Raw genomic sequence first — 24,193 nt, forward strand, 5'->3', positions numbered from 1 at the left:
TGAAATCTGGACGCATCCTATCTTGAGTTCTGTTACATCTCTGGGTGTAGAAAGCCTGGATAGAACAAATGAAAAGGAGCCAATTACCTATCCTCTTACCTTAGGCCACAGGCTGATGCCAAGGGGCCTTAGAGCATATGAACACTCTTCTACTATAGGCCAGGTTTCCCCTTTTACATTTTCTATGCCTTGCTCCAAAGGAACTGGATAAATTAAGATATTCGTAGTTCCCTGCTTTGAGCTGCCTTTCAATGGAGGAATTCAGCAGTCATCTGGTAAACTAAATAACGGTAATATGCTTTATCTTTACAAAAGCATCATCATCTGAATAACTCCAGGATCCTTTGTGAAGAGGACAGGGTACTCAGATTGTCAGAGGAGAGAGGGACCAGTTAAAGCAGTATGCTTTGTTTCCTAGGTCTGGTCACATATATACTCATGAGCCTGATGGGCATGTTAAATCTAAGGTTTATGAAGCTGAATCTTATTTGCTCCTGTTCTCTCCAGAATGCAATATATGTATGAATAAATGGACACAAAATCAAACAGTATATCACTAGCTTGACTAATGCTATGAATTTTATTCTAGGTCTTTAATAACCCAACACAGAGCAATGGATTTTTATGCTACTGTTTCAATGAAAAGGATAATCCCTTAAAGAGAAGCAAAAACCATCTCTTTATATCCTTATTTTCCTCAACCTTGGGCTGAAATGAAATCCCTCTTGTAGATTTTAAATGTTGACTTCTAGGTAGCAGGGTAGACAGCTAAGGCATTGTGAAAATAGCACATAACCTGGAAGAAGACATAATTTGAATTTTGTCTCTGCCTCTGGCTAACTGGATTATTTTGGGGAAGTAATCTTTTTGAATCTTGCAGGGCTTTTGAAACTTTAAATGAAATAATTTACATGAAAATGATTTGTAAATTTAACAAGTTTAAGATGTTATATGAACATTACCTGTTCTTGATATTTTATTTCTATAACCTATAGAATCTATCATACCAGACACTGGGTTAAGCTTCACTGACCCTTGTTGGAATGTGATGTGATGCAGGCTTTACTTGACCTCATGAAGCCTGCACACTAGTCAGGGAGACAGACCATGGGTACTAACAATTACAGCAGTGAGAGTGGAGGGGCGATAAGAGTTAGGAAAGACACAGGTGCTGGACTTGCTATGCAGGTTCCCAATGAAAGAACAAAACAGAAAAGGCCACTTGATAAAGCCTCATAAAGAAGGTCCCCCACATCCTCCATGAAGGTGCTGGAGCTGCTTGGGAGTACCCCCAGTGGTGCACATTCATTGCTTTAATTCTTTTAGCCAAGAGACTTGGCCAACTTTGTCAGACTCTGGGCCTGTGAGTTCCAGCTAGAATGCCAAGTGGGAGGGTGGGAGGAAAGGGAGCCTATAATGACAAAGAAGAGCAGGGAACCCAGCAAGTGAGACCTGGATCCAAGAAACTTCCGAACAAGGAGGCATGTGGAAACACCGCTTAACCTGGAATCAGAAGAGGTTAGACAAAGGGAGGTTAGACTGGGGTTTGTTGGCCTATCCTGCCAGAAATCAAGCTACATTGTCATTCTGGGGGCCATATAGAGATGACAAAGCCCATTCTTTATAGTCTAATTTACAGTGATTATAGTGAAGTCAAACCAAGAGAAACTGGTGGCAGTGTGCAGGAGTTGCCGCTCATTTACCTGCTTCCTTTGAGTCAGTGCAGAGATGGAGTATACCTTCTTTTAAGCTTCTGGGAGTCAGGGAAGAGCTATGACTTCTGCTAGTAAGCCTGGATATTTTTCATAAAAAAAAAATCTACTGAACATATACTATGTGGTAGGCCTATTCTAGTCTGAGAAGATAGAAAGTTGAGTAAGGCACAGAATGTTTTTGCAGAAAACTCACACAGAAAGAAAGACAGCTGACCATAGTAAAGGTCTGCCTGCAAGATGAGCTCTGAAGAGTTGTAGAAGAGGTAGACTAGAGGCCAGAAGGTTGAGGGGCAGGGATGGTGGGACCCAAACAGAAGAGGCAACATTTCAGCCTGGCCTTGAAGAAGGATTTCGACTCAGGCAGATAAGAGGGAATTCCAGACAGATAAGCATTGTGCGCTAGCCTCGAATGCTCACCCTGCCTTTTCAGGAAGGGTGGGAAATGTGCTGTAGTTGAAGCATGGCTGTGGTGGGCTGTAGGCAGTCAGGGGGTGGATAGGGATGGCAGGAGGAGATGAGGCTTGAAGAGAAAGGTTTGGCTCCAACTGTGTAAGACTTTGAAGGTCATGCTTGAGGGCTTCATCCTCTTCATTCAGCAGAGGATGATGGAAGCCGTAAAGGAGGGGCTGATAGAGTAGAAAGAGATGGAATTTAGAAGATCTGAGAGTTGTTGTTCCTCTGAGGGGCTATGTGTCCTTGGACACTTGCCCTCTCAAAGGACCACTTAAGTCCCTTCAGATTCAGTTTTCTGAGCTGGAAAATGGATCTGTTGGTCATAATGCTTACCCTAGATGCTCAAGGATGATTATGTTCCTCTGGTCATAGCCTGCTTCAATTCTCCTCTTTCAAGGTCTTGCTCAAAATATCACCTTATTAAACTTCCCTGGATTCCCCCAGAGCTTAGTTGAGAAATCAAGACACAGACCTATGAAAAGATAAAGTAGCATATAAAAATGCCATGGGACTAGGCAAATATGTGGGGCCTGAAGGACTTGGGCTCTTATAAGAGAAAGGCCTGGGTTCTAATCTTGGCTCTGTTTCTTACTTAAACTCCATCAAGTTGCATAACTTTAAGCTAAGAATGAAAATACCTATTCTACCTTCTTCTCAGAATGGTTGTAAAGATTAAATGAGCAAAATGTATGAAGATGCTTGGTAAATTAAGAGATGCTGTACACATGCTACTTGCTATGGTTATTACTGGAGGTTTAGAAGTGGTAAGATCCAATGAATGGCCTTTTAAAAAGATAACATTGATAGTGTGAGATGGGTGAAAGGAGGAGAAAGAGACAGGAGGTTGAGAGACCGGCTGGGTGCTATTGCAGTGGTCCAGGCGAGGAAGGATGAGATCATGGACCAAGATAGCAGGGTGAATTCAGGTGCTTTTATGAAGGTAGAACCAACAGGACAATGGTACTAATTGGACAGGAGGGACGGAAAGAAGCAAAGATCCAAAGGTAAGAATTTTGGTGGATGGTGATGCCATGAACCAAGCCAGCCCCTTGTTACTTTCAAATTGCTGAAATTCAGAAAGCAGAAAGGAGGCATCCCAGGGCTTGAATTCAGTTACCCTGGCCCTCACTGGCCCTGGTTGCTCTTCATTCTGACTCTCCCCTTTCCTTCCGCCATAACACCTTTAGTAGAACCCAGTGAACCTGAAGCCAAGCACAGGAGAAATTCTCCTTCCAAGGTGCCTTTCCCCAAACCCTCTGCCTGATTGTAAGCAGGTAGCTATACCCAAGGACACCAGCTCTATTTCAGCAGGAGGGCCAGGTGAGGCATGAGCAGGTGTCTCTTGGCATTATTGTAGACTGGCATCTCCTCTTTCCCCGCACTGTGGCTGGGGCCCATCCCCCAGCCCCTCGTTCATTTCTTCTTCCCTAGACATGAGAGAGAAACTGGTAGGACTCACAGTGGGTGCTGGACTCCCTCAGATTCAGACTGCACCTCTCTCTCTATTTTTTTTTTTTTTTTGAAACAATGTCTTGCTCTGTCACCCAGGCTGGAGTGCAGTGGCACAATCACAGCTCACTGTAACCTCGAACTCCTGGGCTCAAGCAGTCCTTCCACCTCAGCTTCCCAAAGTGCTGGGGTTACAGGCATGAGCCACTGTGCCTGGCCTGCAGTTCTTTATGGAGATCACATTTAATAAGTAGAACAGCTTCCCAGGTAGTAGGAGAACACCTGAGCCATGGCTGGGAGGCACTGCACTGGTAAGGGGCATCTTAGCCTGGAAGGGTGTTTGGTGATGAGAAAGGCATTGCTAGAGGTGGCTTCTGGAGGAACCTGTTAGGAAACTGATTTATTTATCCCCATTCTTTCACTCATTAAATTTGATCCTCCTTTTCTCTACCAGGGAACCCTTAGTCCTCTTCTCTCCTCTTTTTCCCATGGAACTGTAGCCTTCTCATTCCTGTTGTCACACCAAGTGGCATTAGTCCCCTGAACCTGTCATGGGCTCTGTCTTCTTCCTGACCCTCACCTGGGCATTCCCTCTGCCTCATCATCTCCCCACCTTCCCACTGGCTTTATGGGAGTCAGGTGTCCCTCCCACGTCCCTTCCTTTCTTATTTAACTGACATCAGCCACCTTTGAATAGCATTTTAGCCTTTGAAGTCATCAGCCTCATTGATCTTCAGTGGCAGCTTTTATTAAGCACCAGAGTACAGGACAGCAGAGGCAACACGGCATTGTTGTTAGAGTTCAAATCCCAGCAAGGTATTTCACCTCACTAAACCTTGGCTTCCCCATCTGTTAAATAGGAATTTTAATAGTATTAATACTTCATAGGATGGTTGTGAGGATGAAACGAGTTAACGGGTGTGAAAACCATTGCCACCATCCAGGGAGGAGATAGTGGTGAGAACAGGTATTTTCCTAAGCCTTGGTCATATATTGATCATAATTGGTCAATATACATTAATCGCTATTGTTATCAAAAGGAGAAAGAGTAGCTGTGCCCTTCAGAGGGTTAAGGGTTTTCATTGTAGCTGAAGAGGTGGAACATGGCATTTTGAAACCTAGTTTCTCACATGGCTAAGAACATACCTTTCAAAATAGAGCAAGCAATCAGTTGGTCCTAATTGGAATACAGCTAGTCTGGGAAGGCTTCCTGTGTGAGGCTGAATGAGGTGTGTTTCTGTGTAACATAGTAAGGAGGTCATATTTGCAGCCTGGATCAGAGGAAAGGGTACATGAGCTTAATAGAGGTACTTGCTCAGATGCTCTGTCTCTGTTGCTTGATCCACCCTTTCCCTGAGTCATGGCCCTATCCAAACCCAGTGAATCTTATCCTTCTTGTCCACAGGGAGTTTGCCAAAGAGAGAGAGAGAGTGGAGAACCGAAGGGCTTTCATGAAACTGCGACGCCAGCAGCAGATTGAGCGTGAGCTGAATGGCTACCGTGCCTGGATAGACAAAGCAGGTAGGCCTGGGGGGCTGCAGGAGGCTGGTGAGTGGGCTGCAGAGACATCAGGGCCGGCCCCTCACTCCCAATTCTTCCATTCAAGGGGCAGCCTAGACAAGAGAAGAGAGACACTTTGGATGCCTGGTTGGCTCTTAAGGTTCCCTGCTCATCCCATTTTCTTCCTCTGGGCTCTAACTGTCCCGTCCACCAAACTGTCCCATCTACCCAACACCTTAAGGCAGGCATCTTAGCAAGGTGAACTGAGTAAAAGTAACATACCCCAATCCTGGAGCTGAGACTGGGCTGATGGTGTGTTATAATATTGTTCCTGGTGCTCACAGCCATCCATTTGTTCAGCAAATATTTATTGAGTGCCTACTTTGTGCCAGACCCTGTTCTAAGCACTTGGGATACAGCAGTGAGCCAAATGGTCAAACAGTTCACCAAAGCTCTTCTCTTGTAAAGCTCTCTAATTGGGGAAGGCAACAATAAACAAAATAATAAATGAGTAACTCATAAGACAATGATAAGGTAGTAAGTACTATGGGAAAACTGATCAAGGTAGGGTTATGGGGTATAGAATGTGCCACAGTTTTAGATAGGAGGTCAGGGTGGCCCCATTGGTGTGTAGACTTGAAGAGATGAAGGAGTGAGCCAGAGGAAGATCTGGGAGAGGAGTATTTCAGCACCAAGTACTTAAACATGGGAGTGAGCCAGGGGTGCCCGAGGAGCAGAAGGGGGAAGGAATAGGGAGGAGGAACAGGAGACAGAGTGATGGCTGTCACCGGGGAAGTGGGCAGCAATTGTGTTTGACCTTATGGGGCATTGTAAGGGCTATGAGCTTCACTCTGAGAAACACAAGAACCATGGGAGGGTTTTGAGCAGAGGACTGACGTGCTCTGACTTTAGACCATAAAGGAGCATGTGCTGGCCATGTTGAGAATAGACCATAGAATGACAAGGTTGGAAGCAGAGGGACTAGTAGTGAGGCCATTGCCACCATCCAGGGAGGAGATAATGGTGAGAACAGGTGTTTTCCTAAGCTTTGAGCTGTCATCAGTTCTCACTCTGTGGCTCAGCATTAGGAATGGTTCTCAGCTGCCTGTGAGAATAGGTCCAAACCTATCATGATTTCATTAACCCACAGAGCCACTAGATTCAAGTTTGGCTGTGGCTCAGATGCTTATGAGGGGGCATCAATCACCCCCATACTTGTCAAGAAAAGGGGTGGGTTTGCTTTCTTTATTATTTTAAAGGTTGGTTTGCATTAGTATTATATATCTTCATTTTCTTCCAGAGGAACACGTGATTTTTTTAAAAAACTACACATATGACAGTCAGTATCTTTTCTCTGTTCCTAATAGAAAACATAGCACAAAAGTGAGGTCACAGAGGAAAAATTTGGAGTATGATTTAGTGCTTAGTTGCTTGAGCCTTATTCTTCTCTAGGAGCTTTGGAATGACACTATGACACTGTGGCTGCCAACACACAAAAACCCTCTCCAAGCTCTGCAGTCAACTTTTGGTGACCTCCGAGGGTTGAGAGAGTGCATGTATGATTGCTATCTGCACTCACTTGTAGCCTCTGGAAACATGAGCAATGTGTATTGACTATACTTGCATTTCACCCTTTCTCCTCCAAGGCTGTTGTGTAGGGATGAAGCGGACACGAATGTCCCCCACCGCTTCCCAGAATGGTAACTCAGGCTTGCCATGGGAGGGCAAGCAGATTTGCCTCCAGGCCAGGCAGGCAGCTCGATGGTCCCAGCTGTCCTTGGCTTTCTCGGCGGAGGAGCCATCTGACAGACCACTAAGAGAGCTGGCAGCAGACCCAGGAAGGAGCCCTCACAGCCCTGGCCACCCCACACAGGTCAGGTGGCAGGGTATGCTGCTCGCTGGGGCTCTGCTTTTCAAATACTTGCAGAATTCCAAGGCTTCCCTTTCTTCCAGTTGGCAAAGCCAGCTCTCTCCTTCTAAGAAAAAAGACGCACTGCGACGTCAAAATGTGCTTCCTGGCCCTTCCCTTTACAAATGGAGCGCGAGTGAATCAGAGACATATGGGTTACATTTCCCTGGAAAGACACTCAAGTTCTAAAGCGAACTTGGCAAAAGGGATGAGGTGGGGAGGAAGGGGGGTGGCTTCAGCACATCCAGAGCCCTTGAGTGCTTTCCAGAGATCTCGGCAGCACCACACACCTTCCATCTATCCTGGGGGGTCCTCAGATCTGCCCACCCCAAAGCCCAGACACTGTGTATAGCAAAAGTAACTGTCTGGCTAAGGTGATTAAAGTTGCTATGAGGGATTTTAACACATTCCTAATTTTAAAATGATGCCCTCCAAACATGTGCTATAAAATGACTTAAAGCCCCTTTTTGTCTGCAGGCAGGAGTGCCCCACCAATAGCACTTAACCTATTAACTTAGCCAGAGGCTATACTTAAAAAAGAAAGCAAACATTTATGACTTGGTAATAATGGCCATCCTATGAGTACCATCCAAGCCTTAACATGTTCACCTCCCTAGGAAATACATTATGTACTCTAATCAGTTTTATCTGCAGCTGGAATTATGGTAATGACTTTAACCTCTCCTACTGTCCTTTTACTTGTTAAAAGTGTTTATGTTTAAATTAAACCATTGTTTAGTAGGGTCTGAGGCTATCTTTCCCCCAGCAGCTGGGATCTTAGGGAATGTTTACTGAGGCCTCCAGCTCCCTGGCCTGTGGGTTGGGCTCAAAACTCATCCCATCACTCCTCCTCATAGGGCATGCAGGATCCCATCAGACTTGGGAGAGAAAGGCTATTTTGTTGGTGCACTTGGAGGGATGCTAGTGAGGTTTGGTCCAACAAGTCTTAGTAGAAAATATTCCCCTTCAGATGATGACACCTCAGTAGAGTATGGGACTGCTCCTGGGGGCACCAAGAAGGAAGAGTACAGGGGACTGTGTGGTGTTGTTTTAGAACTCCAATAAGCAAATATATTATTTCAGCATCAACCAATCCTTCAGTTCTCTAACACCAACTAGGTGTTCAACAATCAGTTAAATTCTAAAACTAAATACTACCTCAAATTAGCACAGACCCCACAGGTTAAAGGCTCCGTTCCATAGGACTGCCCCCACTTGAGATGGCAGCCAAAACTGGGGTCTCCAGGCAACCAGCATATCTGCCTGGCTGACTACAAATCTGGGGTTCCCACAACTGTCCCCCTCCTCTCCACTGGTTCAGTAATTTGCTAGAATGACTCACAGAACTTTGGAAAAACCATACTGTATTATAAAGGTTATAACTCAGGAACAGCCCAATGGAAGAGGTGTATAGGGCAGGGGATGGGGGTGGGGGGCGCAGAGTTTCGTGTCCTCTCTGGGAACACCACTGTCCCTGCTCATTGATGTGTTTACCAACTCAGATGCCTCCTGAACCCCAACATTTAGGGGGGTTTATGGATATCTCATTACATAGGCATGCTCGATTACACCATCAGCCATTGGCAATTAAACTCATCTCTAGTGCCCCCTCCTCCCTAGAAGTGGGAGTAGGGAGAAGCTGAAAGTTCTAGCCTCCAGTCCTGTGGCTGTTTGTTCTTGCTACAAGCTACCTCCTCTAACCTATCGGGGCCCCTCTCTCCTCCAAGAGTCATTTCATTAGCATACGAAAGACTGCCAGGAACCAGAGACAAAAACCAAATACTTACTTTTTATTTTATCTTAGGGACAAATTCATGATTGGCCCAAGCCTCTTTGGCTCAGGCTGTGGTAAACCAAGAAAGGATGGAAGCAATGGGGACAGGAGGAAGCCCACAAGCCCCTGTCCTGTCTCCGAGGACCTTTGGGCATCTTCCTCTGACCCCTCCTCAGAGATGTAGACTAAAGCCCAAAACGTGGGCTCAGCTTCTGAATGAGGGTGTAGATGTTATGACCAATGGCCACTGGCAAGAGAAGCTAAGGAAGCTCTTGCTGCTAGAAGTTCAAGGAGTTAGGAAAGACAGGAAGCTGGGTGGAATTAAAAACAGAAATAGAAATTTTTCATTCCTATCAAGGATTTTAGCCTCTTCTTCTCCTCTCACAGGTATCCTCCTGAACAGGGGTATCAGACATAGAGTGGATTGTTACCCCAAGCACCCCCTCCCCAAGGCTTCCTTTCTGTTCTCAGGAGCTCTGTGTGCACCCTCTGTGACACTTGCTTTCTTTCTGATGCTGGTGCCTGTGACAGGCTCTGAACTCTGCTCTCTCTCTCTGTTGCCCTAAGCTGGAGCTGTCCCTGAGGGATTTTCATCTTGCAGAATAATTTGGCATTTACAGATAATTTACCAAACCATTTGTTTCCATATAGAGGAAGTCATGCTCGCTGAAGAAAATAAAAATGCTGGAACATCTGCCTTAGAAGGTAAGGAAATGTTCTGACGCCTTATTCCAGTTGGATTTGCCCCCTCTTCGGCGATGGCAATCTCTCTTGATCAAAAGGGGAGAAAGAAATAAAAGACGGTGCTCTGGGATTTGAAATGAGAGTCTTTCTGTCATAAAATCCCTCATGCTTTAAAATGAAGGGAATTGAGTCACAGATTTAAATGCCTTTTAAAGTGATGAAAATGAAACCCAAGAGTTGCTTTGTTCCAGGGCATGTGATTGATACTGAGCGAGGAAAAGGCCATCCTACAACCAATGCTATCTAAAGGGACCTTCTCTTAAAATGTGTGGGGGTCACCTTGAGACCACTTTCTTTTTTTTTTTTTTTTTGAGACGGAGTCTCGCTCTGTCGCCCGGGCTGGAGTGCAGTGGCCAGATCTCAGCTCACTGCAAGCTCCGCCTCCCAGGTTTACGCCATTCTCCTGCCTCAGCCTCCGGAGCAGCTGGGACTACAGGCGCCCGCCACCTCGCCCGGCTAGTTTTTTGTATTTTTTAGTAGAGACGGGGTTTCACCGTGTTAGCCAGGATGGTCTCGATCTCCTGACCTCGTGATCCGCCCGTCTCGGCCTCCCAAACTGCTGGGATTACAGGCTTGAACCACCGCGCCCGGCCGAGACCACTTTCATTACCAGGAAGTGGCATTGTAGGTGAAGAGCCAGGACAGATGGATACAGAGTGCCTGTTTACCTTCTGCATTTAGATAGGCTCTAGCATGGCTTCCAGAGCCCTTGTGTTGCAGGAGGTGCTGGTGAGCACGGCATTTGTGGTCTAGTAGACGTCCTTGATTTCTCTTACCCTGGCTTAGGTATTAAAGGCAGATAGAAGCCAATGTTACAGGGACCTCAAACAAGGCCTCTTGCCTGCATTCCTCAAAGTTTTGTCCAGAACTGATCTGGGTGTACTTGTGGCCTCTCACTGGCCTTCCCTTTCCCTGGTGCAGTGCTTCGAAGGGCAACCATCAAGAGGAGCCGGACAGAGGCCATGACCCGAGACTCCAGCGATGAGCACTGTGTTGATATCTCCTCTGTGGGTGAGTGGATCCAGTTAGATCTTTTACTTCTCTGATCTCCCACGAAAAGGAAGATCCTACCTTTTGAGAAGCACCACAAGGAGGGAAAGAATCCGAACAGTCCAGAATTTAGGAATGTAATTAAGGAAAAGGGTGGAAATGGAATCTAGATTACAATGATTTGTTAAAAAAAAAAAAAAAAAAAAAAAAAAAAAAAAAAAAAGACCTGGGGATGCTGTTCACATGAAACATGGGATTTAGGGCCAAGAATCCAACCCAAGTTTTTCAGGCGTGGCAGATGTATTCCATTTGCAGAGGTATCTGCCCTCTCCTGGGAGTGATGATGAGAACCCACTTTGGGACATTGTTCAAAGGATCCTGAGGACCTGTTGCTTCCAGGGACATGGATGTGAGATCTTGAAGCCATTTGCTTAACTTAAAACTAATTCTGATTGGCAATTCTTTAATAGTATGGGTTCCATCTCAGGTGCTCCTAGAGATTCTGGCTGATGGCAGGTTTTTTCTCCCCAGAAAAAGGGAAAAATCTTGTTCCATCCTCAAAAGCAGAGAGGACTTACAAAGCTCCTTGCTGTTTTGTGTCACCAGTAGTAGAAATATCACCAATGCAGCAGAAGGATTGTAGTGCTTGAAGCTATTTAAAAGGAAAGGGCAGAGAGAAGCCCAGTCTGTTGCAAACATAAACACGATCCTATTAAGATTCAAGACGCTGGTGTCCTGCCTGGGGAATCTTTCCATTTCTTAGGACTGAGAGTGCCCAGAGAGGAAAAACAGGGTCACTGCCTGTAGAAACTACTGAGCCCATAAGATGGGGGTTCCCCAGACCTGCAATATGGCAGTCACCTTGTCCTGGGACTAGAGCAGCCCATCTTGTCCTTCGAATGCTCCCTGGCCATGGAGGGTGACCACAGGATATTTTGCACTTCATTCTTCCTCCTTACTTTTCCCCTTAGGCACACCTCTGGCCCGAGCCAGTATCAAAAGTGCAAAGGTAGACGGGGTCTCTTATTTCCGGCACAAGGAAAGGCTTCTGCGCATCTCCATTCGCCACATGGTTAAATCCCAAGTGTTTTACTGGATTGTGCTGAGCCTTGTAGCACTCAACACTGCCTGTGTGGCCATTGTCCATCACAACCAGCCCCAGTGGCTCACCCACCTCCTCTGTAAGTAAAGCCTCTCTCTAAAGCCTCCTCTGCTGGTCCCCATGTGGGACAGCTTGGTGTGTGTGTGAACGCAAGAGAGCAAAGCACCCTGCTAGGAGGAGTTCTACCTCTTCACACTGTGAGGGAGGCTACATCATCCTCAAGGGGGCTGGAGTATCTCATGACTGTTACCAGCTTTCATTCTTTAGGTAAACTGGTCATTGCTGATGAATCAACAAGATAGCATAGCGTTATACTTTTGGGTACCACAAAGCCTTCATTTCCTTTCTTAAGGAGGCTCAACGATCAGGAGTTTTGATCACTGAAATCCTGGGCAGGAAGTTCTCAGGGCAATGGAGATCTCAAATAGACCAGAAGAAGAGCTGATAGGTCAGCTCCAGATTAGACTGCCACTGGACGTGGGTGAGGGTCAAGGGCCTGTCCCTGCTGGGTGTGTGGGGAGGAATCCAGCCCTTTGATCAAAGCCATAGTAAGTCCTCTCTTTCCCCTATGAGGGCCCTCTACCATATAAAGGCCAGTGACAGGCCTACCTACTGAAAGAGAGCAATGCTGATCTGTTGAGTGCGCCTGGGACTCAGCCTGGGTCAGAGGGTACTCAGACATCACTAGGCTCTGCCCAGCCCTGGCCTGATATGGCCACCGAATGTCCCGACATGTGTTTTTGTGAGCTGCTCTGTAAGTGGGTGTGTTAGCTGAGAAATGCCTGAGCCCACCCCACAGGTGGAACCAATGCTCTACTTTTAATACTTCCAGACTATGCAGAATTTCTGTTTCTGGGACTCTTCCTCTTGGAGATGTCCCTGAAGATGTATGGCATGGGGCCTCGCCTTTATTTTCACTCTTCATTCAACTGCTTTGATTTTGGGGTAAGTCATCGGAAGCCTGCCTGTGCTCCTGCTTTGTGTTGATAGGCCCTGGTTTTAGATAAGCAGCTTGCTCCTTACTCAGCATGAGGTACTGAAATCAGAATATATAAAAAGAGAATCGATAAGATTAGCTAAAGGGAATTCAGAAGTGAATGAATCCTTCCCATGCAAGGTTTGTTTGTTTTTCTAAGCTCTTTGATTTTCAATATTTTTATTAAAATGTAACACATACATTATAAAGGGTACACTTAAGTGTATAGCTCCGTGAGAGTTTACAAAGCTACCCATAGCCAGACTTTTGAACCACTTATTATCTTGGGGGAAGCCTGAGAAGGACAAAGGACTTGATTCTAGAGGTGGTTCCATAGGAAAGAGAAGCTTATATATTTGTTTTTCTACTTCAGTTTAAAATTGGGATAATTATCTAGATAGACCCTGACGCAAGCACACACACACACTCTTATATTAGCAAGTCCCCACAGAGAATCTCTCAGTCAGCTGTTTACTTTCTACGTAGTATGGATATCTAAATGTATACATTGTACTAACACTTCAAGGTGCTTTCACATATCTTTTATTTTTGTCCCCTGCCGCTTACAGGAGTCCTATGAACTATATTACATTTCAGGAGTTAGCCTTCCCACTTACAAAAGAATAAATAGAAACTCCCGTGCCCAAGTTCATATACTCAGTTAGCAGCAGAATTGGGTCGCAGAACTTTGGGCTCCTGAACCACTTCTCTTTCTGCCAATCCCACTACTTTTTCTGCCAAAGCTTCAGTTAGGTGCTAAAGATTTCGAGCACTTGCTAATCTACATTTTAACTTGGAGCATATGGCTCTGAGTACGGGCAGTTTTCAAGCATAACAGCTAGTGAGAGATCACTTTAACCTTAGTTTCTTTGTGTCCGTACCTTTCGGCATTACTGTCAGGATTAATAGTTGTTGTTTCTCCTAGCATAATATCTAGAACATAGTGGACATTCAATAAATACATAATTAAAATAAAAGGAAATTGAAATGTTCATCTGCAATTGCTGCATCTTGTAGCAATCAGATCCTACATCACCATGAACTGTCACATTGCGGGATGCAAGACCTCTGTGACTGAGAGATATTTATTATATCAAGGACCGAAACGTTCTTGTTAGCACTGAATTTTAGGATGACGAGAGAATGTAGACCTTCTCTGAGATTTCTGTATTGAGATGAAACTTGTACTAATCCAAATCGGTAAATTTGTTTTGAGTACCACTCCTTTGTCAGAGCAGCAGAAGCAGCAACTGGCTGTTGTAGTTTTCACCAAGGACAGGAATCAGTAAGCCAATCTACAGTATGAAGGATTAAAGTTAGGAAGGGGATTGAAGAGCAATGGGAGAGAGGTGGCAGCTTCCCACATAGGTAGTTTTACTGAAGGTAGGGCTAGTGGGAGAGGAGAGTTTTTATTCTCCCATCCCCCACCGAGAGCTGTTGATTGTGTGCTGGGCGCTAGAATGCCCCCTCTTCTTCTCCTCCTCCTTCTCTCACTGTGACTGTCATTGCCTCTCTAGGTCACAGTGGGCAGTATCTTTGAAGTGGTCTGGGCAATCTTCAGACCTGGTACGTCTTTTGGAATCAGTGTCTTGCGAGCCCTCCGGCTTCTAAGAATATTTAAAATAACCAAGTAAGTGAGCAGAATTTGGACTTTTCCCAATGACTTTGAGAGTAGAACCTTTTCTCTGCCTTATATTTTCTTCCATCTTCTCTTTCCCCCTTAAGGGGAAAGTATCCCTTCCCTGCCCCACCCCTTCTCTATTCTTTAGCTCTTCCTTCTTCTCCAAAGATTAAACCAAAAATATCTATGGTGCCACATTCCCAAGGGGAGCAATAGGTTACTCCTATTGCTACAAATATACAAATATACAAATGCAGGTTATTTCATAGACTACCAGGCAGATGCTGAGCTGGGCTTGGGGGCTAACTTGGTATGCAGTGTTCACAGCTGTCACATTGTCTGGGTTTTGTAGGTATTGGGCTTCCCTGCGGAATTTGGTGGTCTCCTTGATGAGCTCAATGAAGTCGATCATCAGTTTACTTTTCCTCCTCTTCCTCTTCATCGTTGTCTTTGCTCTCCTAGGAATGCAGTTATTTGGTGGCAGGTACGTGCTCAGAAGCTTTCCATCCAAAGGAGGCTCAAAACCCAGTCGTAGCCTGTGTTGGGCCAGGGTCTAATATTAACTCGATCACCACGTTACTATCCTGTCTGCCTTTGCCCATGGCCTGAATTGACCACTGAGTGCGTGCATATGTGGAGTAAACATCTCTGCTTTTATTACTTTCAGGCTGTACAGGGTTCTCGTTCCGGGGACCCATTTCTTTGGTGCTGTCCCTGAAATGTGCAGCATGGGCACATCTTTCAAAGTGCATAGTTCATCAGTAGTAGTCATTGTTACAGTCTTTATAAGTTATGTGGAATGGGGAAAAAGTAGGGAAGAGGGGGGTTGTAGAAGAAAGGAGAAAAGAAGTGATGAAAACTGTGATCTTGGGGAATGAAAAACTTGGTATGTGAGATTTTCATTCCATTCTTTTCTCTATTTTTTTTTTCAGGTTTAACTTTAATGATGGGACTCCTTCGGCAAATTTTGACACCTTCCCTGCAGCCATCATGACTGTGTTCCAGGTATGAGGCCAGCTGATGGTTCACAAGTGCTGCGTGAGGTCCCTTGGACTGCACACTGCAAGACAAGGATGAGTTTCAGGATAATTCTGCTTTTCCTTTCCAGGCTCCTCCCAGGGGATTGAGACACTCTTTCTAGTTGAGCGGTCATTACTACAATAATCCCTAGAACTTCTGTGGCTTTGTTCTTACCAATAATAAGAGAGCTCTGTTGGGACCATCTCACTGTCCTTCTCTCACACCTGTGAGTTTGCAGGAGACATTGAGTCTGAGGCATTCAGCCAAGAATCACATCTATGGTTTTCTGAAATCTAGGGACGTCTTCTAACCCATTTAATGAGGTATCCATTAAATGGTGTTCATTTAACAAGGTCTCTTTTCCACCCCTGCTCCCCCCAAAACTCAACTGTTTAAATCATGGGGAAAATTCAAAATTGATAGTATCTTAGACCTAAAGAAAAATACTATTTGGCCAGAATCTGAGGTTGGACCAGAACCCAAGTTTCCTGAACTGCAGCTCACAAGGCTCTTTCCAATCATGCTGCTGTTCCAGACCCTGTATCTGGGAAGCTCTGAGGACAGTTAGGTAATGACCAGACCACCTGATTTGTGTGATTTCCACAAGGACCTTGCAAAACTGAAGGTGGGAGACACTCTGTAGTTGGAGGAACAGAACCTTTCCCTTTGATGCTCTCCTTCCATTTTCAGTGTCTAAAATTCTCTTCCATATCAAAAGAAAGTTTAGGATTATTTATGGGACTTTTTTTTAACTCCCTGGCAGGATGGTCCAGCAAGGGGGTAGATGCAAAAGACCCAGGCCCAGAATTTGCCCTTGGCATTGACCCCATTTTCTCCACCAGCCCAGGTTTCTGATGTGCCTGTCATTTGCTTTGTGTAGATCCTGACGGGTGAGGACTGGAATGAGGTGATGTACAATGGGATCCGCTCCCAGGGCGGGGTCAGCTCAGGCATGTGGTCCGCCATCTACTTCATTGTGCTCACCTTGTTTGGCAACTGTATCCTTTTTTAAGATGTACCTCCTCAAGCTGCCCGCCTTCCTGGACCAGCATTTGAGGAGGTATTGGTGGTGGTGGTGCTAGAGCTTGGGTTGGTGGGACAGGGGCGTGAACATTGTTTGGTGTTCTAAAGTAAATAAGGATCCTGATCTGAAGGATTTCATGTACTAGTTGGGTAAAGAATACAAACATAAGATAGAGTATTATCCGAATCTGTCATGTATGCAAAGAATAACATAGGAGGCTGTTACATTGAATGGTTGGCGGTACTATGAGCTGGGCAACATTAGACAAAGCAGAGATCACTGTAGGCTGAAATAGGCACATTATACCACTAATGAATTAATTACATGCTAATGTAGAACAAAGCCTGCCACATAGTAAGATCTCAAAATATTAGCGTTAGGATTAATGCCATTACTGCTAATTCTAGCAAATATGTATTGTATTTGGGCTATACGTGAGACCTTAAACTAAGTGCTTCATAGGTACTATTTAATCCTTATAAGAGAAAAAAACATCTCGAGTAAAATAACTATTAAATTGTAAAGGGAGACTAAAGTCCAGTTCCATCTAACTCCAGTGCCCTATCCAGTCACAAGATCTAGACCAGGAGATTTAGGTTTTAATCCCAGTAACTCTGTGTATCAGCTGTGTGGCCTTGGTGGGAACGTTACTTAATCACTCCAAGCTTCTATTTTTTACAGCTGAAAGGAGGATAATATTTATCTCCTTTGTTAGTGGTGAATACTAAATGAGATAATTTATTTGCATGTGATTTATAATTACAAACTTCTATACAACTGTTAGATGCTTTTGGGGAGTGGGGTTGGCCATGAATTGGGATTAGTAGAATAAAAAGGGAGAACCATGGGATGCAGGTGTATTTTTGCATTTTCCATAGTTTCATAGAGAAGACGTGCTCTTTTAAGTTTTCTGCCCTGAAAATGTCTAGAGGTTGGAGCTGACTAGAAGTTCAACATGAGAAACTCATGAAAAGAACACCAGGCAGTGAGTCACAGTCATGGAAGCCCCATGTGTCCCAATGGCATCATGATTGTCCTGATATTCTGGGGGTAGTCAGAGCTGGACTTTGATGCTAGAACAGTTCTGTGTTCCACAACACATAGGCTTTGAAGACAGTTGGAAATGGAGACTTCAGGCCCTAGAGTATGGCATAGGAATAGATTTCATAGTGAATCATGTCTGCTGTGTGACATTTTGTTAAATGAAATGTGGAACCCTTCAGGACTCTCACAAGAAGAACGGGAGAAGTTAGCATCTCATTATTGGGAGATGCTCAGTAACAGGAGCTGTGGAATCTCATTCTTTTTGTCTTTAAGGACAGAATGGTGTGACACCCATTGGCCTAGGTAGGATTCAATTTCAGCCTCCCAGAATGGGCAGATGAGCTCCCACACTGAGCTCCCTACACATCTTGTTCAGTGATTCTCTTAGTTGTTATTGCTACAGGTAGAGGCCACAGCTGTCTAAAGACATTTTGAATGTGGCTGAACAAATTCAAAGTGCTTTTTCTGTTCCCTTACTCATCAACAATCAATGCAGAAGACTTCTGTAACCAAATGTGTGGGTTTTTTTACTCACCAAGCAAACAATCCTGCAGCAGATACTAGTTGGTGTCCTCTAATTCAATTCTGATGCTATCTACCTGGAGATAGCATTAGATCCCACAAGTTGAGGGCTGAATCCCCAAGACTGCCACTGGCTTACAATGACAATTGCATGCCTCAGGTTACTTTACCTGTGTTTTGAAGACTATAATTTGGGTTTCCCACAGCCTCCTTCCTGGGTTCAGTTAATTTGCTAGAGTGGCTCACGGAACTCAGGAAAACACATTTACTGGTTTATTATAAAGGATATTACAGAGGATACAGTTGAAGAGAGGCAGAGGGAAAGGCATTGGGGATGGGCACAGAACTTTCATGCCCTCTCCGGGAGTGCCATCTCCAGGAACCTCCACATGTTCTGCTATCCAGAAGCTCTCTGAACCCTGTCCTTTTGGATTTTTATGGAGCCTTCATTACATAGGCATGATTGATTAAGCCATTGGCCATTCGTGATCAACTTAACCTTCAGCCCCTCCTCCCCCAGAGGTTGGGGGGATAGGGCTGAAAGTTCCAACCCTCTAATCATGCCTTGGTTTGACCAGCCCCCATCCAGAAGCTACCTAGGGGCTACCAGATATCACTTTGGAGTTTCTAAGGATTTTAAGGGTTGTATGCTGGGATACATAGTTAAAGACCAAATAATAATTTTTCAGAGTATTGTAATTCTCCTCACCCCATCTGGCCCCCAGATGGTTTGATTCAGGTATTTCTTTATCCTGGGTAAAGAGATGATATGTGGAAAGAAGGAAGAAATACCCTCTTTCTCCTTTCAACAGAGTTGTACAGCATCTCCCTCTCTGTTCCCACAGCCCCTGCTTAAGTGACTCTTCAGGGTAGCTTCTGTTCCTGTTAGTGTCCCAGGCAGGAAAGATCATTAGGTGGCCTCTCAGCCTTGCTGAAGACTTTTGCTTTTCTTATTTGCCCATCCTTAATCCATCACCCCAGACACGCTACTGAATGTGTTCTTGGCTATCGCTGTAGATAATCTGGCCAACGCCCAGGAGCTGACCAAGGTAAGCATTGTTCTCTGGGGATCTGATGTTTCTCTAGTGCCATTGGGTGCCCTCTGGCTTTTGGAACTCTCTCCAAAAGTCTACATTGTCTGAGTTAGGCCTGCCAAGAAGGCCCTTTCTGGAAACTTCTGGACAGTTGAATAGCCACATACCGATGATGGAAGCCTGGTTCACTTTTATTGAGTTTGGTGAGCCTCAACCTCACGTAGGGGGCCTCAAGGAACACGGAAAATAACATCTTAATTTCTATGAGCCCTCAAAGGAGTCCTTTCCAGGATTATCATGGAGAGTCAGGAAAATTCTAGAGCCCTGGTTTTAAGTTCCACCTCTGCTACTGCAAACTATGGCTGTGTGACCTGAATCACATGACTTAACCCTTCTGGGTTTTGGTAGGAGAGAGATCAGGGCCATCACAGTTCCTGGGCTATGGCTGTTGGGATATTCCAGTAGCCAAGGTCATTTTGGGGAAATTTCAATGAAGCCAGATACTAAATTTCTCACAGAACTGTTCCCTTCTTTTCTCTGATTAATTTCCCCAGTATGGGGAGGCAATATTAACAGCAGTGGGATGGTCTACAGAGATGAGTAAATACCCTTTTCTCCACAGAGAGTGTCAATTTGGTTTTGGGCAGAAGTGCATAGCATCCTGCTGACGTTTCTGAGCTTCTTCCATGCATTCTCTGATGTTCTTTCTACATCCTTGAGGGTCTTATTATCTGCGTATATGGTAGGAAAAATACCAGCTTTAAGTAGCTGAGAAACTGGGTCTGAGTCCCACACCTGCCGCTGGTTATGTTGGCTTGGCTTGGACTCCTGATCTCCATAAGCATTGGTTTCTTCATGCGTGAGGCAGGAATGCCATATCTGCCTTGTGTACCTCACATGATTACTGTGAGGATCAAGTAAAATAATGTCTGTGAAAACCATAGCATGCTCTGAAGATGTATGTGCTCTTATTAGCTCTAATCCTTTTACCTGAGCTGGTTTTCCTTGGGTTCATCACATAGAGGGGATGCTTGCAGGAATGCTGCTTGAAGGGATGAGAGCTCTGCCTAAGCACCCACTTAGCTGTGCAGGGAAGACACTGCAATGGGGTGCTCAGCCTCAGCACTTTACTCGGCAGGGTCCTTGCCTGGAAGGCCCCTGCTCCATCACTTCTAGACACTGTAGGACATCTGAGAAGTGTCAGCTCCTGCCACTGACCTCCACAGCCATAGCCAGCTCCACTGAGGACTAGGGGTTGGGGTAGACTTCTCCTGGTTCTCATGAGCAGCCTGTGGATGGCTCCAGGATGGAGACAAGGATTGCTGACCATGCCGGAGCAGTGAGGCTCCTGACTCCCAAGGGGCCTGGCCTCTGGCCATCAGAGGTCTCCGAGCCAACCTAACATCTCGCTACCTTGTTTATCCTCTTCCTGTGTCTTCCTCACTTCAGTTGGTATTCAGAACTCCTCCTTAGGAGAGCCAAGGGAAGCTACTCTCCTTCCTGGGGATCCCAAGCAAAGCCATCTCTGCTTTGTGTCTAGGATGAACAGGAGGAAGAAGAGGCCTTCAACCAGAAACATGCACTGCAGAAGGCCAAGGAGGTCAGCCCGATGTCTGCACCCAACATGCCTTCGATCGAGTGAGTCAGCTGCCCCCTTCACTGATCACTGAGCTCCTGTGCTAACAGCCAGTTCATCAACTCACAAAACTATTGGTTGTAGGAGTGCACCTACTCTATACCAGAACTGTTCCTGAGAATACAGCAGTGAGCAAGACAGAGTCTGTTCTCATGGAACTATTATTTAAGTGAGCGAGATAGATAATAAATACGCACATTATTTCAGATAGTGACAAGTGCTATAAGTAAATGAAACAGGGTCCTATAGTGGAGAAGTACAGGAGCTGGGTGGGAGCAGCTTATGTCAAGCCAGAAGGGATTCTCTGAGGGGGAGCTGTTTAAGCAGAGACCTAAATGTGTAGATGACAGTCATGTGACATTTTGAAGGAAGAGTGTTCCCAGCAAGGTCCAGTGTGGCTGATGTGTAATTAATGAGGGGAGATAGAGACAGGGCCGGGGAGGGGACGGGGCCAAGTCTGAGGTCCTTAAAGTCCAGATGGAAGAATTTAGCTTTTATTCCGGCTGAAATCACAGGAGGACCTCAAGTGGAAGGATGAATAGGATATGATTTACACTTTTAAAAAGGTCACTCTGTTCCGTGGAGCATAACAGACTGTAGGGGCCAGAGTGGAGGCAGGGAAAGAGTCAGCTCTCAGAGTAAAGTAGGGGAGAGGTGATGGGGGTTTAGACTAGGGTGGGGGAAATGGAGGACATGAGTAATCCCATTCAGTCTGTAGTTTGGAGAGAGAGCCAATAGGATGAGCTCATGGATTCAATGTGGCAGGGGTGAGGATGAATAAAAGGGAAGAAACAAAAATTGATCCCAGGTTTTAAGGTTTTGCAGACTAAGCAGTGGGTTGGGGGGTGGTGGTAGTTACTGGATCCCTGGAAACCGGTGGAAATCTAAAGTTCATTTTGAGATTCTTCTAAGGCATCCAAGTGTTGAATAGACTATTGGTCACCTGCATCAGGAGCTCAGAAAAGTCAGAATTAAAACAATGATTGGGGGAGGTTATTCGCGTTTAGATAGTATTTAAGTCATCGGTATGGGTCAGGTATCCCAGAGACCTAGCTGCTGAGGACAGAGGCTGACAGTGCTCCTCCTGCTTACGAGGAGAAACCAGCCACGGAGACCGAGGGAGTACAGCTAGGAGGCAAGAGAAAGAACAGGAGGCATAGTGTGCTGGAAACCTGTGAGGGAAAACTCTGCAGGAAGGAGGAGTGGGTGCCGGTGCTGCATACTGTAGAAAAATCACATACAATAAGCAACAGAAAAGGGACCATTGCGTATGGCAAAATGAAAGCTGTTAGTGACCTTACAAGAGCCATTTCCATGGCCAGGTTGGAACAGAACCCAGTTGAAGTGGACTAGGGAGAGAACAGGAGGTGATAAAGGAGAGTGGTGAGTCTACTGCTTCAGGGGGCCAGCCTGGACCTGTGGTAGAGCTATAGGCAGTCGGCCTGGGCCCTGCGTGGCCTGGTCTCTGCATGGTGAGACGGGGAGGTGTCAGAGGAGAGGCTGGGAAGTGACTGTAGAACCATATAACTCCTGTTGTTGCGTCCAGGCCTGCATGAGGACTGTGTGAGTGGTGAATGGTGCTGGGGCATCTGTGGGATGGTCTGAGACCCCCAAGGGGGTGGAAGTCTATCCTGGCAATGACCCTGTCATTGTTACTTGAAGCTAGTAAGGGAGGAGCCCTTGGTTGGCTAGAGCTCCAGTAAACGGCTCCCAGCAGCCTCTTCTTGCCTTGTGGGGCGTGCCAGGGTTGTGTGCGTGTTGCGGGGGGACCTCCCTCCATGCACGGCCATCATCTTGCCTTTGCCTTTTAAAACTAAAGGCCTGGCCCTTGGATCCCTCTTCCGTGAGTGAGAGAAAAAAGTTCCCTTCCAAATTGTTAAAAGTTGATAGGGAAATGCCAAAGATTGATAGGGAATATTCCTCTCTGGAATATTCTCTGGGCCTTGAGTAATTTCTGCTCCACCTTCCCTGAACTCATGAGTTTGGGTTAAAAACACATACACACAGGTAACCAAAAATGTGGATGGGTAGGCCTGGCTGCCACTTAGGAGTGGGTGGTTCTATTTACTGAGATGAGGAAGCCTGGGGGAGAAGTGGGTTTAGAGAGATGTGAGTTGGGACGATGCTTGGCCCAGAGTAGAAATTCACTATTTCTGGAATGAAAGAATGAATGAAATGTGGGTAGGCACAGGCAGGGCCGTGGGAATTGAGCAGAGTGTGCATCAGGGCACAGCGAGGTAGAAGGAGGTGCTGCAAACATCCAAGACCAGCAGACACCCGGGCTTTGGTGCTGTACATGTGCTGTGAGGTTGGTGTTGCTGGTGTGAGCCACCTCCAGGTGTGTGTGCCCTGCTCAGCTGTGTGCACTCTGCTCAGGTATGTGTACCCTGCACAGATGTGTGTGCCCTGCAAAGATGTGTGCACCCTGCTCGTGTGAGTGCTCTGCTCAGGTGTATGTGCCCTGCACAAGTGTGTCTACATTGCTCAGGTGTGTGTGTCCTACATAGGTGTGTGTCCTCTGCCCAGGTGTGTGTGCCCTGCACAGGTGTGTGCCCTGCACAGGTGTGTGTGCTCTGCACAGGTGTGTGTACAATGCTCAGGTGTGTGTGCATTTTGCTTGGGTGTGTGTGCCCTGCTCAGCTGTGTGTGCCCTGCACAGATGTGTATACATTGCTCAGATGTATGTGCCCTACTCGGGTGTGTGTGCCCTGCTCAGGTGTGTGTGCACTGCTCAGGTGTGTGTGCATTTTGCTTGTGTGTGTGTGCCCTGCTCAGCTGTGTGTGTGCCCTGCACAGATGTGTGTACACTGCTCAGGTGTATGTGCCCTGCTCAGGTGTGTGTGCCCTGCTCAGGTGTGTGTGCGCTCTGCACAGGTGTGTGTGCCCTGCACCAGTGTGCGTACACTGCTCAGGTGTGTGTGCCCTGCTCAGGTGTGTGTGCCCTGCACCAGTGTGCGTACACTGCTCAGGTGTGTGTGCTCTGCTCAGTTGTGTATGCCTTGCTCAGGTGTTCATGCCCTGCTTGGGTGTTAAGGCGAAACTGCTGATTTCAAACTACACTTTAAGTGCAAACATGGCTGTCCATGGGGAAACACAGAAGAAGCACTGTTAAAAACCAAAGTGCCTGAGTGCTAGTTATATTTCTCTCACTAATATACTCTGTGATCTCAGAGAGACAACCACTCCGATCTCAGAACCTCTGTTTCCTCATCTCTGAAATGAGAAGAATGCCACCTGCCCTTCCTATCCCACAAGGCTATTGTGGGGTGTACACAAGGTCTCATTCATATGAGTCGGAGACATGTGGATGCTTCTCTGTATGATTTTAGGTATGAATGTAAGTTTGAATCTGTGCATATGTGAGTAGAGAGAATGCCCATGCTTGTGTGTATGAGAGAGAGAATCCTTCCACGTACATACACTCTTACACACATGCTTCTGGATAGCTGGTATTTGAATATTTGAGAATTTGCAAATAGATGGTGTGATGTGCTTTTCCTAGCAGGTGTGCATGCTGCCTGTCTAGAGCGTACGCTTCTACTTTTGTATCTACCCATGCTTCTTGGCTCTCCTGCCCCCACCTGTGCCTTGTTGCATTGCAGACTACTGATGCTGAGGGATGTATTCAGTTGAGGAACTCACAGGCTTCTCCACAATGATGTCTGCATCAGTGGGTGCTC

The 24,193-nt window shown here is 46.0% G+C and overlaps 1 protein-coding gene across 3 annotated transcripts in view; it reads left to right on the top strand.

The window, feature by feature from the left end:
- Positions 1–24,193, top strand: part of CACNA1E (calcium voltage-gated channel subunit alpha1 E) — a 337,914-nt gene that overhangs the window by 235,477 nt on the left and 78,244 nt on the right. For all 3 annotated transcript variants that reach the window (XM_010368902.2, XM_010368905.2, XM_010368907.2), the window contains exons 8-18: positions 5,023–5,138; positions 9,452–9,505; positions 10,466–10,555; positions 11,506–11,715; positions 12,469–12,581; positions 14,130–14,242; positions 14,586–14,717; positions 15,166–15,238; positions 16,134–16,251; positions 18,825–18,892; positions 20,418–20,515. In XM_010368902.2, coding sequence (XP_010367204.1) covers positions 5,023–5,138; positions 9,452–9,505; positions 10,466–10,555; positions 11,506–11,715; positions 12,469–12,581; positions 14,130–14,242; positions 14,586–14,717; positions 15,166–15,238; positions 16,134–16,251; positions 18,825–18,892; positions 20,418–20,515 — 1,185 coding nt within the window. The remainder of the gene's footprint in view (positions 1–5,022; positions 5,139–9,451; positions 9,506–10,465; positions 10,556–11,505; positions 11,716–12,468; positions 12,582–14,129; positions 14,243–14,585; positions 14,718–15,165; positions 15,239–16,133; positions 16,252–18,824; positions 18,893–20,417; positions 20,516–24,193) is intronic.

This window comes from Rhinopithecus roxellana, chromosome 8, assembly GCF_007565055.1.
Source record: "Rhinopithecus roxellana isolate Shanxi Qingling chromosome 8, ASM756505v1, whole genome shotgun sequence".
Taxonomy (NCBI): Eukaryota; Metazoa; Chordata; class Mammalia; order Primates; family Cercopithecidae; genus Rhinopithecus; species Rhinopithecus roxellana.